Source organism: Barbatula barbatula, assembly GCF_947034865.1.
Source record: "Barbatula barbatula genome assembly, chromosome: 21".
Taxonomy (NCBI): Eukaryota; Metazoa; Chordata; class Actinopteri; order Cypriniformes; family Nemacheilidae; genus Barbatula; species Barbatula barbatula.
In genome coordinates this window covers 3,696,134-3,708,872 of record NC_136784.1, presented here as the reverse complement: position 1 = coordinate 3,708,872, position 12,739 = coordinate 3,696,134, and the positions used below count along the sequence as shown (strand labels likewise).

General features: G+C 38.7%; 1 protein-coding gene across 2 annotated transcripts; it reads left to right on the top strand.

Annotated features, from left to right (window-relative positions):
- Positions 1-901: 901 nt before the first annotated feature.
- On the top strand, positions 902-3,980 carry LOC306910035 (1-phosphatidylinositol phosphodiesterase). Of its 2 annotated transcripts, XM_079484246.1 has the most exons (4): positions 902-1,070; positions 1,301-1,375; positions 2,109-2,679; positions 3,115-3,980. In XM_079484246.1, exons 2-4 carry the CDS (start codon positions 1,320-1,322, stop codon positions 3,385-3,387), a joined length of 900 nt encoding a protein of 299 aa, XP_079340372.1. In that variant the 5' UTR covers positions 902-1,070; positions 1,301-1,319; the 3' UTR covers positions 3,388-3,980. The 2 variants fall into 2 exon arrangements, with proteins under 2 accessions (XP_079340372.1, XP_079340373.1); XM_079484247.1 differs by lacking the exon at positions 1,301-1,375 and having other exon boundaries at positions 912-1,070.
- Positions 3,981-12,739: the final 8,759 nt, after the last annotated feature.

Genomic DNA, 12,739 nt, shown 5'->3' with positions numbered 1-12,739 from the left:
AGTGCGGTAACTAATAGTTGTTTTCCCTCGCAGGAAAGCCACTGATTAAAATTACCGTCAAGTATCTAGAGTGTTTTTTGAATACCTAATGGTGGTCATACTCTAGCATTACCCTTATCTGGTTAGGCAAATGAACTAGCAAAGGTTCTACAAGGTTAATGGCGAATTCAAAAATGTGATGCATCTATATTCAGCTTCCAAGTGCAGCATCGTGTGTTGTTTTCGTTTTTTTTATCCGTATCTTGAAAATACAATGAGATGCATGCTCTCTAAGGTACCTTGTACACCAACAAAGCTGTTTGTTCTGTTTTATTCAATGTAAGCTGAAAGCAGGAACATTTCCAGGAGTTGGAAACCTTTTCATTCCCCCTGGGAAAAAGAACAGTAGTGAGATCACAATGTAAACTTATATTTTCCCCAAAACCCTGTGAAAATATATTTTTAACCATGTTTATCATTGCAGTCCAGGCTTCATGTTTATTCACCCTGAACCGACATGTTTACTCTATAGATAATGTATCTTATAGTATTCTTACATCTATATTTATTTACACCCACCTGGCAATACTATACTCTCAGCTGTTACTTCCTCAACTCCCCTTTATATTATTTTCTTAGTTTCATTAATAAACATAAATACTAGATATATAATGTTTTTGGAACTTCTAAAAGAGTATACATCAGATTTAAAAAAATAAGTTTAGGTACAGTACTTTTGCCATGAAACTACAATTAGTGCACTTCACGTGGCAGTATATAAATATAATTTAAATATATAGAAACACAATATATCTGTCTGGTCCACATGGCAGCCAGGTTCAATTTGGACTGTTTTGTCTGCTATCATCGAGTCAGCTTTTTACTGTACACCTCTCATAGGCACAATGACCCTACAAACAAAAGCGTCAGTTGGTATTGGTGCCTCCAACAAGTTCAAGTCAGAACTGTGTACTTGCTGGGAGAGACAGCTACAACAACAGCTGGCGTTGAGGCTAACCTGACTGAGTAGTTTGTTCTCCGCGCCATAAAAAAACCCTGTCTTTGGTTTACTGGCAAATCCAAAAAACAAGGTAGGATTTCTTGGCTCTCTTCTCTGATGGAACTTCATACACACCAATATTGACTTTGTTGGAAGGTCTGAGGTTTTCCATTTTTGTTGCAAAAAACAAGCATACAATACATTGCCATAAAATAATTACAATATGTCTGATGTTTAATTAGGGTTGTGTAGTGCCAGAAAAAGTGCTGTAATTGTGTCAGTGAAATCTAAATGTAATTATTTTAATGATTATCTTTATAGTAGAGGATCACTGGCCATTATGGAAGGCACCAGAGGACACATTTTGGAGTTAATGGTAATGGGCATTTTGCTGGGGTAAGGTTCTTAAAACCCATAATTGTAAAACCTTTTCACAGTATACTACATAACAAATTACAGTTCTTATTTCATGAAGGAAAATCCATTTTACTGCGAAGAAGAAGATTCTGACATCTGCTATCCATTATTTTAACGAGTGCTTTTATATCAGACTGGCTAAATGTATCTGTTTTCTCTTTGTCTGCCTACTATTATCTGCAGCACACGAACCCATCAGCTAATTTTATCATAGACAGCCATTATAAATAATCTGGTGTATTTTAGCAAGACGTCAGGTTTTTTATTTCAAAGGGGTGTCAAAAGTACAAGTAGATACGTAAGTTTAATTAAGTAACATGTCAAGTTTTAAATGTGAAAGTGTCTGAAAAGCATTTGATGAAAAGTTTTGTCGAAAGCCTTCAACACTTAATTAAGTATTTGATGGTTAAAACTAGACTTTTTTTTGCTTTGGCTTAAAGAATGATGAAATCAAGAGACAGTAGAGATTTTCTAATTTAAGCAACTTTCATGCACAAATTGTACCAACGCAACCTGATTATTCACTCCACCTCATACATTTTTTCAACGTTGGGATTGTAAGCTTCCAACACGCATCCTGTGTTATCACAAAAGAGTGATTTAGTTAGCTTAGTGAGACAGAAACCCATTTTAACACAGCACTTTGTACTTTACACTCCTGGATCCATAGCCTAATGCAGTCTCACCTCTTTTTTCGCTATAAAACCCATAGCGTGGCCAGCCAGGGACACGGGGCCATCCAAACACCTGACTATGATGACACCTCCACCCCTGAGATCCTAAATCCATCTTGGATGTCCACAATCCCTAACACCCACCCCCTGTCAGATGTGACTATGCCTGGCACCCACAACACCATGGCCCTATATGGCGGATCGCTCGCCGAGTGCAACTCCTGGCCTCTCGCCCTGCAACTACGTGCCGGAATCCGCTTTCTGGATATCCGTGTTCGTCATGTTAGAGGCAACCTGACCATCCACCACGGGATCTCGTATCAGTACGCCCACTTTGGGAATGTGCTGAGAGACGTGGTGGCCTTCCTGAGGGAGTATCCGACCGAGACGGTGCTGATGAGACTGAAAGAGGAGTTCAGTGACACAAGAGATATCTACGAGGCAGCTGTGCGCTATATTCACGAGTACGCTAACTGGGAACTGCTGTGGCACAGCCGCGAGATGCCCACCGTGGGTGAGGCACGAGGAAAACTGATCGTTCTGCAGGATTTCTCAGGGCCTGAGCTGGGCATGCGCTACAACTCGCTGGACATCGCAGATCATTGGAAGGTAAAGATAATAATTTTTATAATAATAATGAATAAGCAATAATAAGTAAATGAATTGTATAGCAGGGGGCAATTCTCACTATTAACTAGTTGTTGTAAATTTTTGCTGTTTATGTGTACTTATAAAGCACATATTCTGCATGACCATACTCTACATCCCTAATCCTACCCAATACAAAAACCTAACAACTACATTAATAACTATTAATAAGCATCGAATTAAGAATTGACTAAAAAAGTTGTAGTTAATGGTTAATTTCGTACCAATCATTTTGATCGGAAATGACAAAACATATTTTGCTCACATTTTAAGATGATCATGTTTTAACTCCGATCTTCAAATCTGTCAACCATCTTTAAAAATCCATCAGAGAGGGTTTGAGATCGCTCACCACATGACTGTACTAGATAAATCCATCACTTTTTCTTGCTGCAGGTATCCTCTTTGCAGCCAGAGGAGGTGGAGAAGAAATGGAGAAGTGTCTACACCCATCTGGAGGAAGCTGCGGTGGGTAACAAAAACCATATGTTCCTCACCTACAGCAGCGGTGCCAGCATCCTTGCCCACCCCAACGCCCTGGCCAAGATCATAAACCCCTTCCTGCACGAATATCTGAAAGACTATGTCGGTCACAGGAAACGGTTTGGTGTTATAACAATCGACTTTCCCGGTGCAAAGTTAGTGCAAACTATTATAGGATTCAATTAAGAGATACAAGCCAATACCAGTATTCCTGGAACTTCCCAAAATATCCATTAATTGACACAAATTCTAGACATGTATATATATATATCTGTGACTTAAACAATTTCAATAATAGTTACAGAAAAAGTTTGAGCTTTTGTGTGGCAAATTGTGGAATATATGAAACTTAATAAAACACCTCGACAAATGTCAGTGTCATATCACCACGTGAAGACATAATATTAAACAAAAATGCTCTTCAGTGAACTTTAATAAGACAGTCTTCATTTCCATGCTATTGAAAATAGAACACAATGTTCTCTGGATCTCTCTTTTGCAGTATATGAACATCACGGGTGAAGCGACCATTATAACTCTGTTACGTGGTGACACAGTCATTTCTACGTTTGCCCTATTTTGGAGGAATAGCAATTATTTTTTATTGAGTATTTGTGGAGTTGATGGTCTTTTCTAGACTTCGTTTCTCTCATCTATGTAATTTCTGGTTGTCCTCTCGATTACCCTGCCAAATACCAAGATATCTTATGTATGTCAATCATACAATATACGTTCAGCAACTGTATATCTATCTGCGAAGCCAAAGGGGAAATTCACATAATAAAAAGAGTAAAACAATGAACTCCTGCTCTACTAAAAACAAATGGTTTAAATGTATACTATTAAATCCAACAGGATTTGCTTTCGGAGCATGTGCATTATGATGGCGGGTAGGATGAAATATTTTATCACCTGCCTACCAGTAATGCACTGAACACTGGCTGCCAACTACTAATAAATGTTACAAGAACACCTGGCCGTATAGAATAACAATTTCAAGACTAAGCAGAAGCATCTGTAAAACGGCTGCAGTAAAAAGAAATGCTACAGTGACCAGCATCTATTTACCATCGTCCTTTCAACACATGAGGTATGATGGCTGGGCCTCAGATGTTATCAACACAAACCTTCTCACACTAACACACTGCCTTTCTCTTTCACACAGCTTTCTGTATAATCCCTAAAACGTTTGAAATCCGGTGTGTTATTTGCTGGTAGCGACATGTTTGACATTGGATTCTGTAGAGTTACTCTATCACTGTACTTTCTTGCTTTAGCCAAACTAACCGCTCAGTAATAGTCAAGGGAAAAATCTATCTGCACATCTCATTAACCCGCACATCATGGTACAGATTTTTTAACAATTCATCAGGGTTAAAAAGGGACTGCTTTTGGGTTAAATTAACCCAGAACATGTTTACATTTGACCCAATGGTTTAAAACAACCCAGCATGCGTTTAGTTACAATCCAACAGTTGCGTTCGTGACTTTTTGACCCGGAAAATAATCCAGCATTGAGTTTAAGGAATGTCATTGAATTAGATAGCAAAATACTTTAAAAAGCTGATGCCAATATAGTGTGTTTTATAGAGTAACCACAGCTTTACTATAGTTTATCGCAGTAAGTATTAACACGTTCCACTAAGCAAAACATACATCTTTTGTTTCTTTTTTCATTTGAAAGCTCAAATACTTGTTTTAAATATAAATGTCCTGGATATCGTTCCAAGATATTTCATGTATGTATTGAAGACGAACAAATTCTATAAATACACAGACATCTACACATGAATTCTGTAAACATAATACATATCTTCCGTATGACATCGCACACTCTGATAGATGTTTGGTTGGAGTATGTGTGCTACAAGAATACAGACCAAGTATGAGTATGCATGAACATACAGTACATTAACTTAATGTCCTCAGTGTGCCTTTTTTATAAATATAGGATGTGTACAGTCATGAATTCTGCTTGTAGGAGATGCTCTAACAAACCATTATGGCCGAGTGCAAGGCGCTAGACTGTTAACCGGGGGTGGAACGCAGCAGGAGGTAACCGGCTTTGCATCCTCAAAGTCACGCTTCTCACCCCATCCCTCCTCTCTCCCCTGTCTGTGAGATCCCGAGGATGCCATCCCAGGAGCGAGCCACAAAGATCCCAAGAGGACAAGAGATGGACGACAGAAGGTGAGTGAATGCATTTAACACTGTGTCCAGATTGTTTCTCTGCCCTCTGTTACATGCAGATTGGGACGATGGAGAACGCAGGCATTGGTTCCAGAGCCTGTCACTGAAGTCCATTAAAGAACAAGCTTTCGACTGAAAGCATGCGTGCAATAACAATCTTGCCATTTGAAACGTAGGTTCCTTGCCGCACAAAGCAAATGGCGCCAATTACAACAGTCGGAACACAGTTCTGCTATACAGTACGTCATGGTGGTTAAATCAATCAGTCTTTTAGCTTGAATGCCTCTAATGACAAGCCGTTTGCGCGGTACAACCCTTGCTGATCTGAATACTTTAAACCCAGCGTGCTTTGGCTCGGCTGAATTGATTTCACCGCGTAAAAAATAATAACTGTAGAGGGTGTGAAATCTGGTGTAGTCATTAATCTGTTCCCTGTTTTGCTCGTGATTATGACCGGTCTGATTTGTACAAATTCATCATCGACTTTCTTTGCTCGAGTCACAGGAGCTAATTGTAATGCAAGCGCTTAGACACTAAATAACAGTGCCATTAGCACAAATTAAACTGGCTTGCGTAATGGGGCAAAACTAGTTCATCGGCTCTTGTGCAATAAACGGTTGCTATAGGTACGACTTCTCCAAAAGCTCTAATGGTCTTGTACTGGCTAACTTGTTCTCCTTATTTAAGAGTCAAAGGCAATTATATTCAATTCTCTGCTAGTTTAATACAATTAGCAAGTAGACAAGCTTTTCTTTTTAGTGCAGTAATTTGGTGAAATTGTTTCATCGGTTATTCACTTGTGGCACTTTCTAAGCCCTGTGTACTTTGCTAGGTGTTAAAAGAATCGTTCACCCGAAAAAAAAGATCTGTATTTATTTATTCACCCTCATGTCATTCAAAATCTTTATATGACATTTTTTTTGCAGTGGAACACAGTACAAGATGTCTTGGAAATTTGTGATATTTTGAGATTTGTGGTTTTGTGTCCACACAATGGAAGTCAATGAGGATCAGTGTTTTTTGGTTACCCGTGGGCCGTGTTATTCAAGATTTCTTCTTATGTGTTCTGCAGAATGAAGGAAAGTCATACAAGTTTGGAATAAATAAGGGTGGGGTGGGTCAATTATGTAAGAATTGTATTTTTGGGTGAACTATCCCTGCACAGCACTCTAAACAAAGATGGTCTGTCAAACGTCTGTGTAACGTCTATCTTTTTACTGCACTTTTTATAGCTCGTTGTCTCTTTGCTTGGCAAGTTTGTTCAAATTCTGTCATCATTTAATCGGCTAGATATGTGACCCTGTCCGTGAAATCCAGGTTAAAGTCTCAATCTAATTATGAGATAACAAGCATTACTGTGCGTTCAGACAGCGAGCGACTGTGTCGCTGTGTGTCGGTAGTCTCTTGCAACGAGGTCATTAGAACGCATTCAAAGCTTTGGTTGCTCTTGTAACATGTTAGGTAAAAGCCAATCATTTTCTTTATGGGTCAAATTTGTTATTTTATGACAAAAATCATTAGGATATTAAGTCAAGATCATGTTCCATGAATATATTTTGTGAATTTTCTACCCTAAATATATAAAACCTTTATTCTGTGAGTGGATGGTCTGCTACAGTGCCTATGATTAACAACTTCAAAGGCATATTCTCAGTATTTAGATTTTTTTTACTTTTATTATTTTCAATCTTTGACATGGCATTGCTTAGTCAATATTAGAGATATAAAGTGTATATTTGTACAAAATGTTCTTTACATAACGTGGGATGATTTTAAGTAGAAAACAATAGATCACAAAAAAATCGTCATGCACAGTTTTCATACTGGTATATACAGTACATATTGTCGTCCGAACCTGCTATAACCTTCTTTTATTTTAAAGACAATTGTATGTTCTGTTTATATAATGAAAGTAGATTTCACTTTCGAACGTTTTAAATTATTACTCGAATAAAAATCGAATTTGTGGTTGTGTATGAATAAACATTCCATATATATACTGTATAGTAGCGACGGAGATTCTTAAAGGTTTGACTTTTTTGAACTATTTTTTAGACGCCAAAACAATCTTGCCCCATGCTGGTCGCACTGCTTATATTCCGTGTGTCTCAAAGGACCAATTAGAGCGGATTGTGTATTTGAATTATGAAGATTCATTACTTTTGCATTGTAAGCGCTCCCAATGTCAAATGTCACGTACATGCATTGCTGTTACACATTTTCACAGTTTGTTTAAAAATATCGGCAATCTGCATTCTCACATCAAGGTACAGATACAAAGATATTTAACAATTCATCGCAAGGAGCCTTTCGAAAATATATGTTTATGGTATTCTATACTTAGTGTTTATGATAAATGATTTATAAGTGTTCCCAATGAGGACCTTGGGACATTGAAGTGCACAAACATGTAAAGTACACACAAGAAAATGCTGGATATTTTCAATTCAGTTTTGGGTTAAAAAGGCACTGCTGTTGGGTTAAATTAACCCAGATATTGTTTATATTTGACCCAATGGTTTAAAACAACCCAGCATGCGTTTAGTTACAACCCAACAATCTGCATTCTCAATAGAATTAGTTTGACTAATTCAGATAGTGTGTAGGTGTATATATATATATATATATATATATATATATATATATATTTAGCGAATCATTTTATTTTATCGTCCAATACTTTTAACATTCCAATTTTGTACAGTAATATCCCTCATGATTTTTAAGAGACCCGTGTCGGTACAGAAAGGCTGCTTGCGCGGTAAACATCTAGGATTATTAGTCATTTGACGCAGCTGTTTAATTGAGGTGGGACCGAGGGGTTCTCTGTAGTGAAAGATTGTGCAGGCTGCACAACAAATCAAAATGTGTCATAAACGCCAATCTGTCTCACTGGGAACTATGAGGGAGATTCGAACGATGATGACAAGTACTTAAAACACGATCCAAATAACGAGAAAATGGCACAAAATACTGTCGAGATGGAGAAAAGGGGATCGTAAGCCCCCAAAATGAAATGTGTCTAGAGAAAGCAGGGAAAAAAAGATAAAGAAAGAATAGACGACTCGCGTGGCAGGAAACGCTGGCAGGGAAAAGCAGAAGGGGAGGTGGGGAGAAACGGGGGAGATTGGGAATCATAAAAAGAGGAAAGCGCATTTATAAACACGTCTCTATAGTAACCAACTGGTAATTTGGCTGGTGGGAGAGGAAGAGAGCAGGGGAGGGCATCGGGGAGCAGCATTTACCATAGGCCTGTTATTACGAAGAGAGAAAGAGAAAGGAGAGTGAAGAATATGGGGATAAAAAGACTAGAGAGATGGTAATACGAAAACGATGGATAGAGAAAAGGGTTGTATTAAGGGAAGAGGGAAAGAGCGTAGAATACCAAATGAAGGCGAGTAATAGGACAAAACCAGAAGAGATTTTAGGGGGATAGAAAAAGCAGGAAGACGAGATTATCAAACAAATTTCAATGGGCCTGCAGATCTGTCATGACGAAAGTTTTTTTGTCTGATTTTCAATCACTCTTTAAAGGTTACACCAATCAAATTTGCTTAATTTGACAATCGGAAGACAGAGGAGCCATAGAGTGGACCTGGAAAAAACCGGTTGGGTAAATAGTTTCCTTAGTGCCGTCATCCAGGGAAATTTAGCTTCTGGTTATCATATACAGATCGGTTTGTTTGCTAGGGTTATGGGAATTGACAACCATTGCTATTCAGAATTAGTTCCATTGTAAAAAAAGAACCAAGACATTTGGTCCCATAAATGGTTTTAAAGATCTGTGTTTTCTGTCAATGAAGAAGCACTATACTTCAATACAGAATCCACAGCGTGCACGAGTGTCATAGTGTGTCATAGTGCTTGAATTACAAACTGATAGCTTTTGATTTTGGAGAATCTATTGACAGAAATGCAATATAATATACATAACTATATCTTGAGAGGGGTCTAAAGACCTTACATAATGAAAACGTATGTTTTTATTACCTTAGAATGAGCTATTTCTATCTACACTGCGGGTCCCCTTGCATCGAATTCGTCATGTTGTTTCTACAGTAGCCCTAAACTAAAAAACTGCTCTACTGAGCACCTTTCGTAAATACATTATCTCCTTCGGCAAAGAAGTGAAAACGTGACAACATCTTAGAACTAGGCTGACAAAGAACTTAGTGCTTCGAAAGGGGTGGAATGAGCCGTTGGTTGAAATTGGCAACCTCACTGCTAGATCTTGCTATATTTCGTACACTGGACTTTTCAAAGTAAAGAAATGAGGTTAATCAGGTTAATAAGTTGTGATTTATACATTAAGGTATTATTTGTTAACATTAGTGAAGTCATTAGCTAACATAAGCTAACAATGTGCAACACAGCTTTCAGGATTTATTTTGTTATTTTATATGATTACTTTCTTAATGTTAGTTAGGTTTGCACATTGTGATAATAGCGCATGCTCCGCAGAGACATCACTGTGGTTGGTTAGCGGGTGTGTGTGCGTGCACGAAAGATCTTATACGTGATGCACATACCCATGTCTATGCGAGTTGCATTCAGTAGCAGTCTGGTTTTACAAAAGCCGTCCAGCTGGAGACAGGTCTAGAATTGTAACGGCCTGTAAATTGGACCATCTTTTGCTTCAATTTCCAAGCCAACTGCTGCCCCAAATTTCGAAATTGTATTGGAATTGACCTCGTCTGTGCCAAAGTGATTTTGTACAATGTCTTTGTGGGACAGTATGAGCACAATAGCGCACACATTTTGTCTCGTGTTTTGCAGGTCTGGATCCACCGTCTTTGGCAGGGGTACGCTGCCGGTTCTGTTTTTGCTCCTCCGTAGGGCTCTCTCATATCGGGACACCCAAGAATAATAGTAGAGTCGCAGTCTCACCAGCTCCAGCAAAACCCCCTAGAGACCGGTTCCCTTGATGGGGGAAAATGAAAACTTCTAGCCTAGAATGCAACATTAATCACATCTCTACTCCCACAGGACCAGCCGGGGCGCACCGCTAGGGTTCAACTACGGTGAGTAGAGTATTAACAGCCGTGTACCACTGTCTCCATGAGTGATGGTGCGGGCCTCCAAAGGGAGTTTTCGCCTTAATTCATAAACCGGAGAAGGTGGAATAGGACCCAATGTCACACTAATATCGCTAACGGTGAGCAAAACAAAACACGGCCCTGCCCAGCGGGCTAGCGTGAACCTATAGAGGCATGTTGTCAAGATTAATGGGCATAACAAATCTACTTATACGCAGCCTGGATGTGTCTTGACCAGAGGTAGCCTCCAGATACCGTATTTCTTATGTTTTGACTGTTGCATTCTGTGAAAGGCCCATGGGGAAATGTATGGGGAACAAATGGCTGTCTGACGTGACACTCATAGTCATAGCTGCTGTTATGCTGTCATACCTCAGTGGTGGCGCTTAAGTATGGACTTGTTGTTTCTGCACAGAAGGTGGCAATAAAAGCGCTGAGGGGAAATTGACTTCTGTGGAGAAGGTTTTTGGTAGACTTGACGTACATATTCTCTTTCGTGAGCAATAGGAGGACAGATCCTAGTTGACACAATCGATAACACTATACAGAGCATTAACCCTAAACAGGCCTTTCCCATATAGTACTTTCCAGACGGAGTAAAAGTAAAGTTCTGTTTCATAGCCTTTCACTTGCCTTTTTGTTGCAGAAACTACTAAATGCCTTTTGTAGATTTGGAGAGGCGCAGAGAGCTTGCAGTATTACTCATCAGGGGTTTCAATGGATGAACTTTGAAAAAGAAGTAACACTTCACAAAGTTGCTATTTGTTAACAATTATTTAATGCGTGAACTAACAATGAACAATACTTCTACAGCATTTATTAATATTACCTAAAGTTAAGTTTAGAATATACTAATACATTATTAAAATCAAACATTAACATTTGTTAAAGCACCATGAACTAACATGAATAACTGTATTGAAATGAACTAACATTAACAAAATTGTTCATTGTTAGCTAATGTAAGCTTATGCTTTTATAAGTGTTAACTAATGGTACCTTTTTGCAAAGTGTTACCGACATTTCTTTTTCAATGTATCCATTTTCGGCAAGCTTCAGTGCCTTTGAATTTAATGTACAGATTTTCTTCGTCACCTTTTTATGGAGGATTCAATCAAGCCACCCAAAAAGACTCTTAGGATATAGTTTGGCACAGAGCTTTACATTTTGACAGTAAAACATAAAAATGTAACCTCTGACTATACATTTATGAAATGTCATTCCGTAAAAGTTACTGTAACTTACAGTAAAGTTAGATTTATTAACGTTAGTTAATAAATGAACCAAAAGTGAGCAACACTTCTACAGCATTTATTGCTTTTACTTAAAACTGTACTTTTTAAGGTTCTTGTACCCAAGAACCTATTGTGTATTGGTGCAAAAGGGTTTTAAAATTGTACCTTCGCTGTATCTTTTAACATGCACAGAATTGCCATTAACTTATTAGCAAAAATGTGTAAATGCTGTAAAACTGTATTCAAGAAGCAGGCCAGAAATACAGCAAAGAAAGAAAGAACAAGCAATCCTCTTTCCCCAGAAGCATGAATAAAACAAACTAAACATAAACACAGGAGAGCTGAGATAAAAAGTGATTTTTCCTTTCTTTCTTGCCAAACATTGCTGCTTCAGGATGAAATGTCTACAGACCTGCTGGCCTCTCTTCCTCTGGCTTTCCGCTGGCCCTGGTGAGTTCAGACAACCTTGTGTTGGCCCACAAAAACCCTGGAAGAAGCGGTTTCCCCAAGCACTAGTGCGTTTCCACATAATCCTGCTAATCCAGCATCTCTGTGTGTGAGGTTCAATCTTGCTTCTATGCTTTGATCTCTGGCCTGATGAGAAACTGTCCCAACATGTTCTCCATCACTGGAGCTCAGGGTGGGTCTCCAAACCTCCATTCACCCACCAGGAAGCTGGCAGAGGAGTTTTTCCTCTCCAGAAATATGTAAATCAGGTGGGAAGCATTGTTTCGGTGAATTTTGCAATGACCTTGAAAGGTCTTTCATAGTATGGCATAAAATAATTATAACTTTTTGGGTTTTTTTTCTGTTGCATTCTGTAAATATTCACGTTCTGATTGGTCTAGTATCAAGCTCTTGAATGGAAATCCCATTTGTTTTCAAATATGCTAATCCTGCCGCATCTTGCCGTGAAGTATGCAAATGAAGACAAAATGCTTGCAGGCGTACTTCCAACACTCAATAATCCACCCACTTGCACACCCACAATCATATACGAGACCGGGCAAGAAGTAAATGTCTTGGCAAGTGTCTGGTCTCTCAACTAAAGCTGGTCTCCAAGGTCAGTCAAGACGG

Excerpts from the sequence above, each read along its gene's own strand:
- LOC306910035 (XM_079484246.1), top strand. The coding sequence starts at position 1,320 with ATGGAAGGCACCAGAGGACACATTTTGGAGTTAATGGTAATGGGCATT. Across the intron at positions 1,376-2,108 it reads GTAATGGGCATTTTGCTGGG|CGTGGCCAGCCAGGGACACG; the intron begins GTAAGGTTCTTA and ends TAAAACCCATAG. Across the intron at positions 2,680-3,114 it reads ACATCGCAGATCATTGGAAG|GTATCCTCTTTGCAGCCAGA; the intron begins GTAAAGATAATA and ends TTCTTGCTGCAG.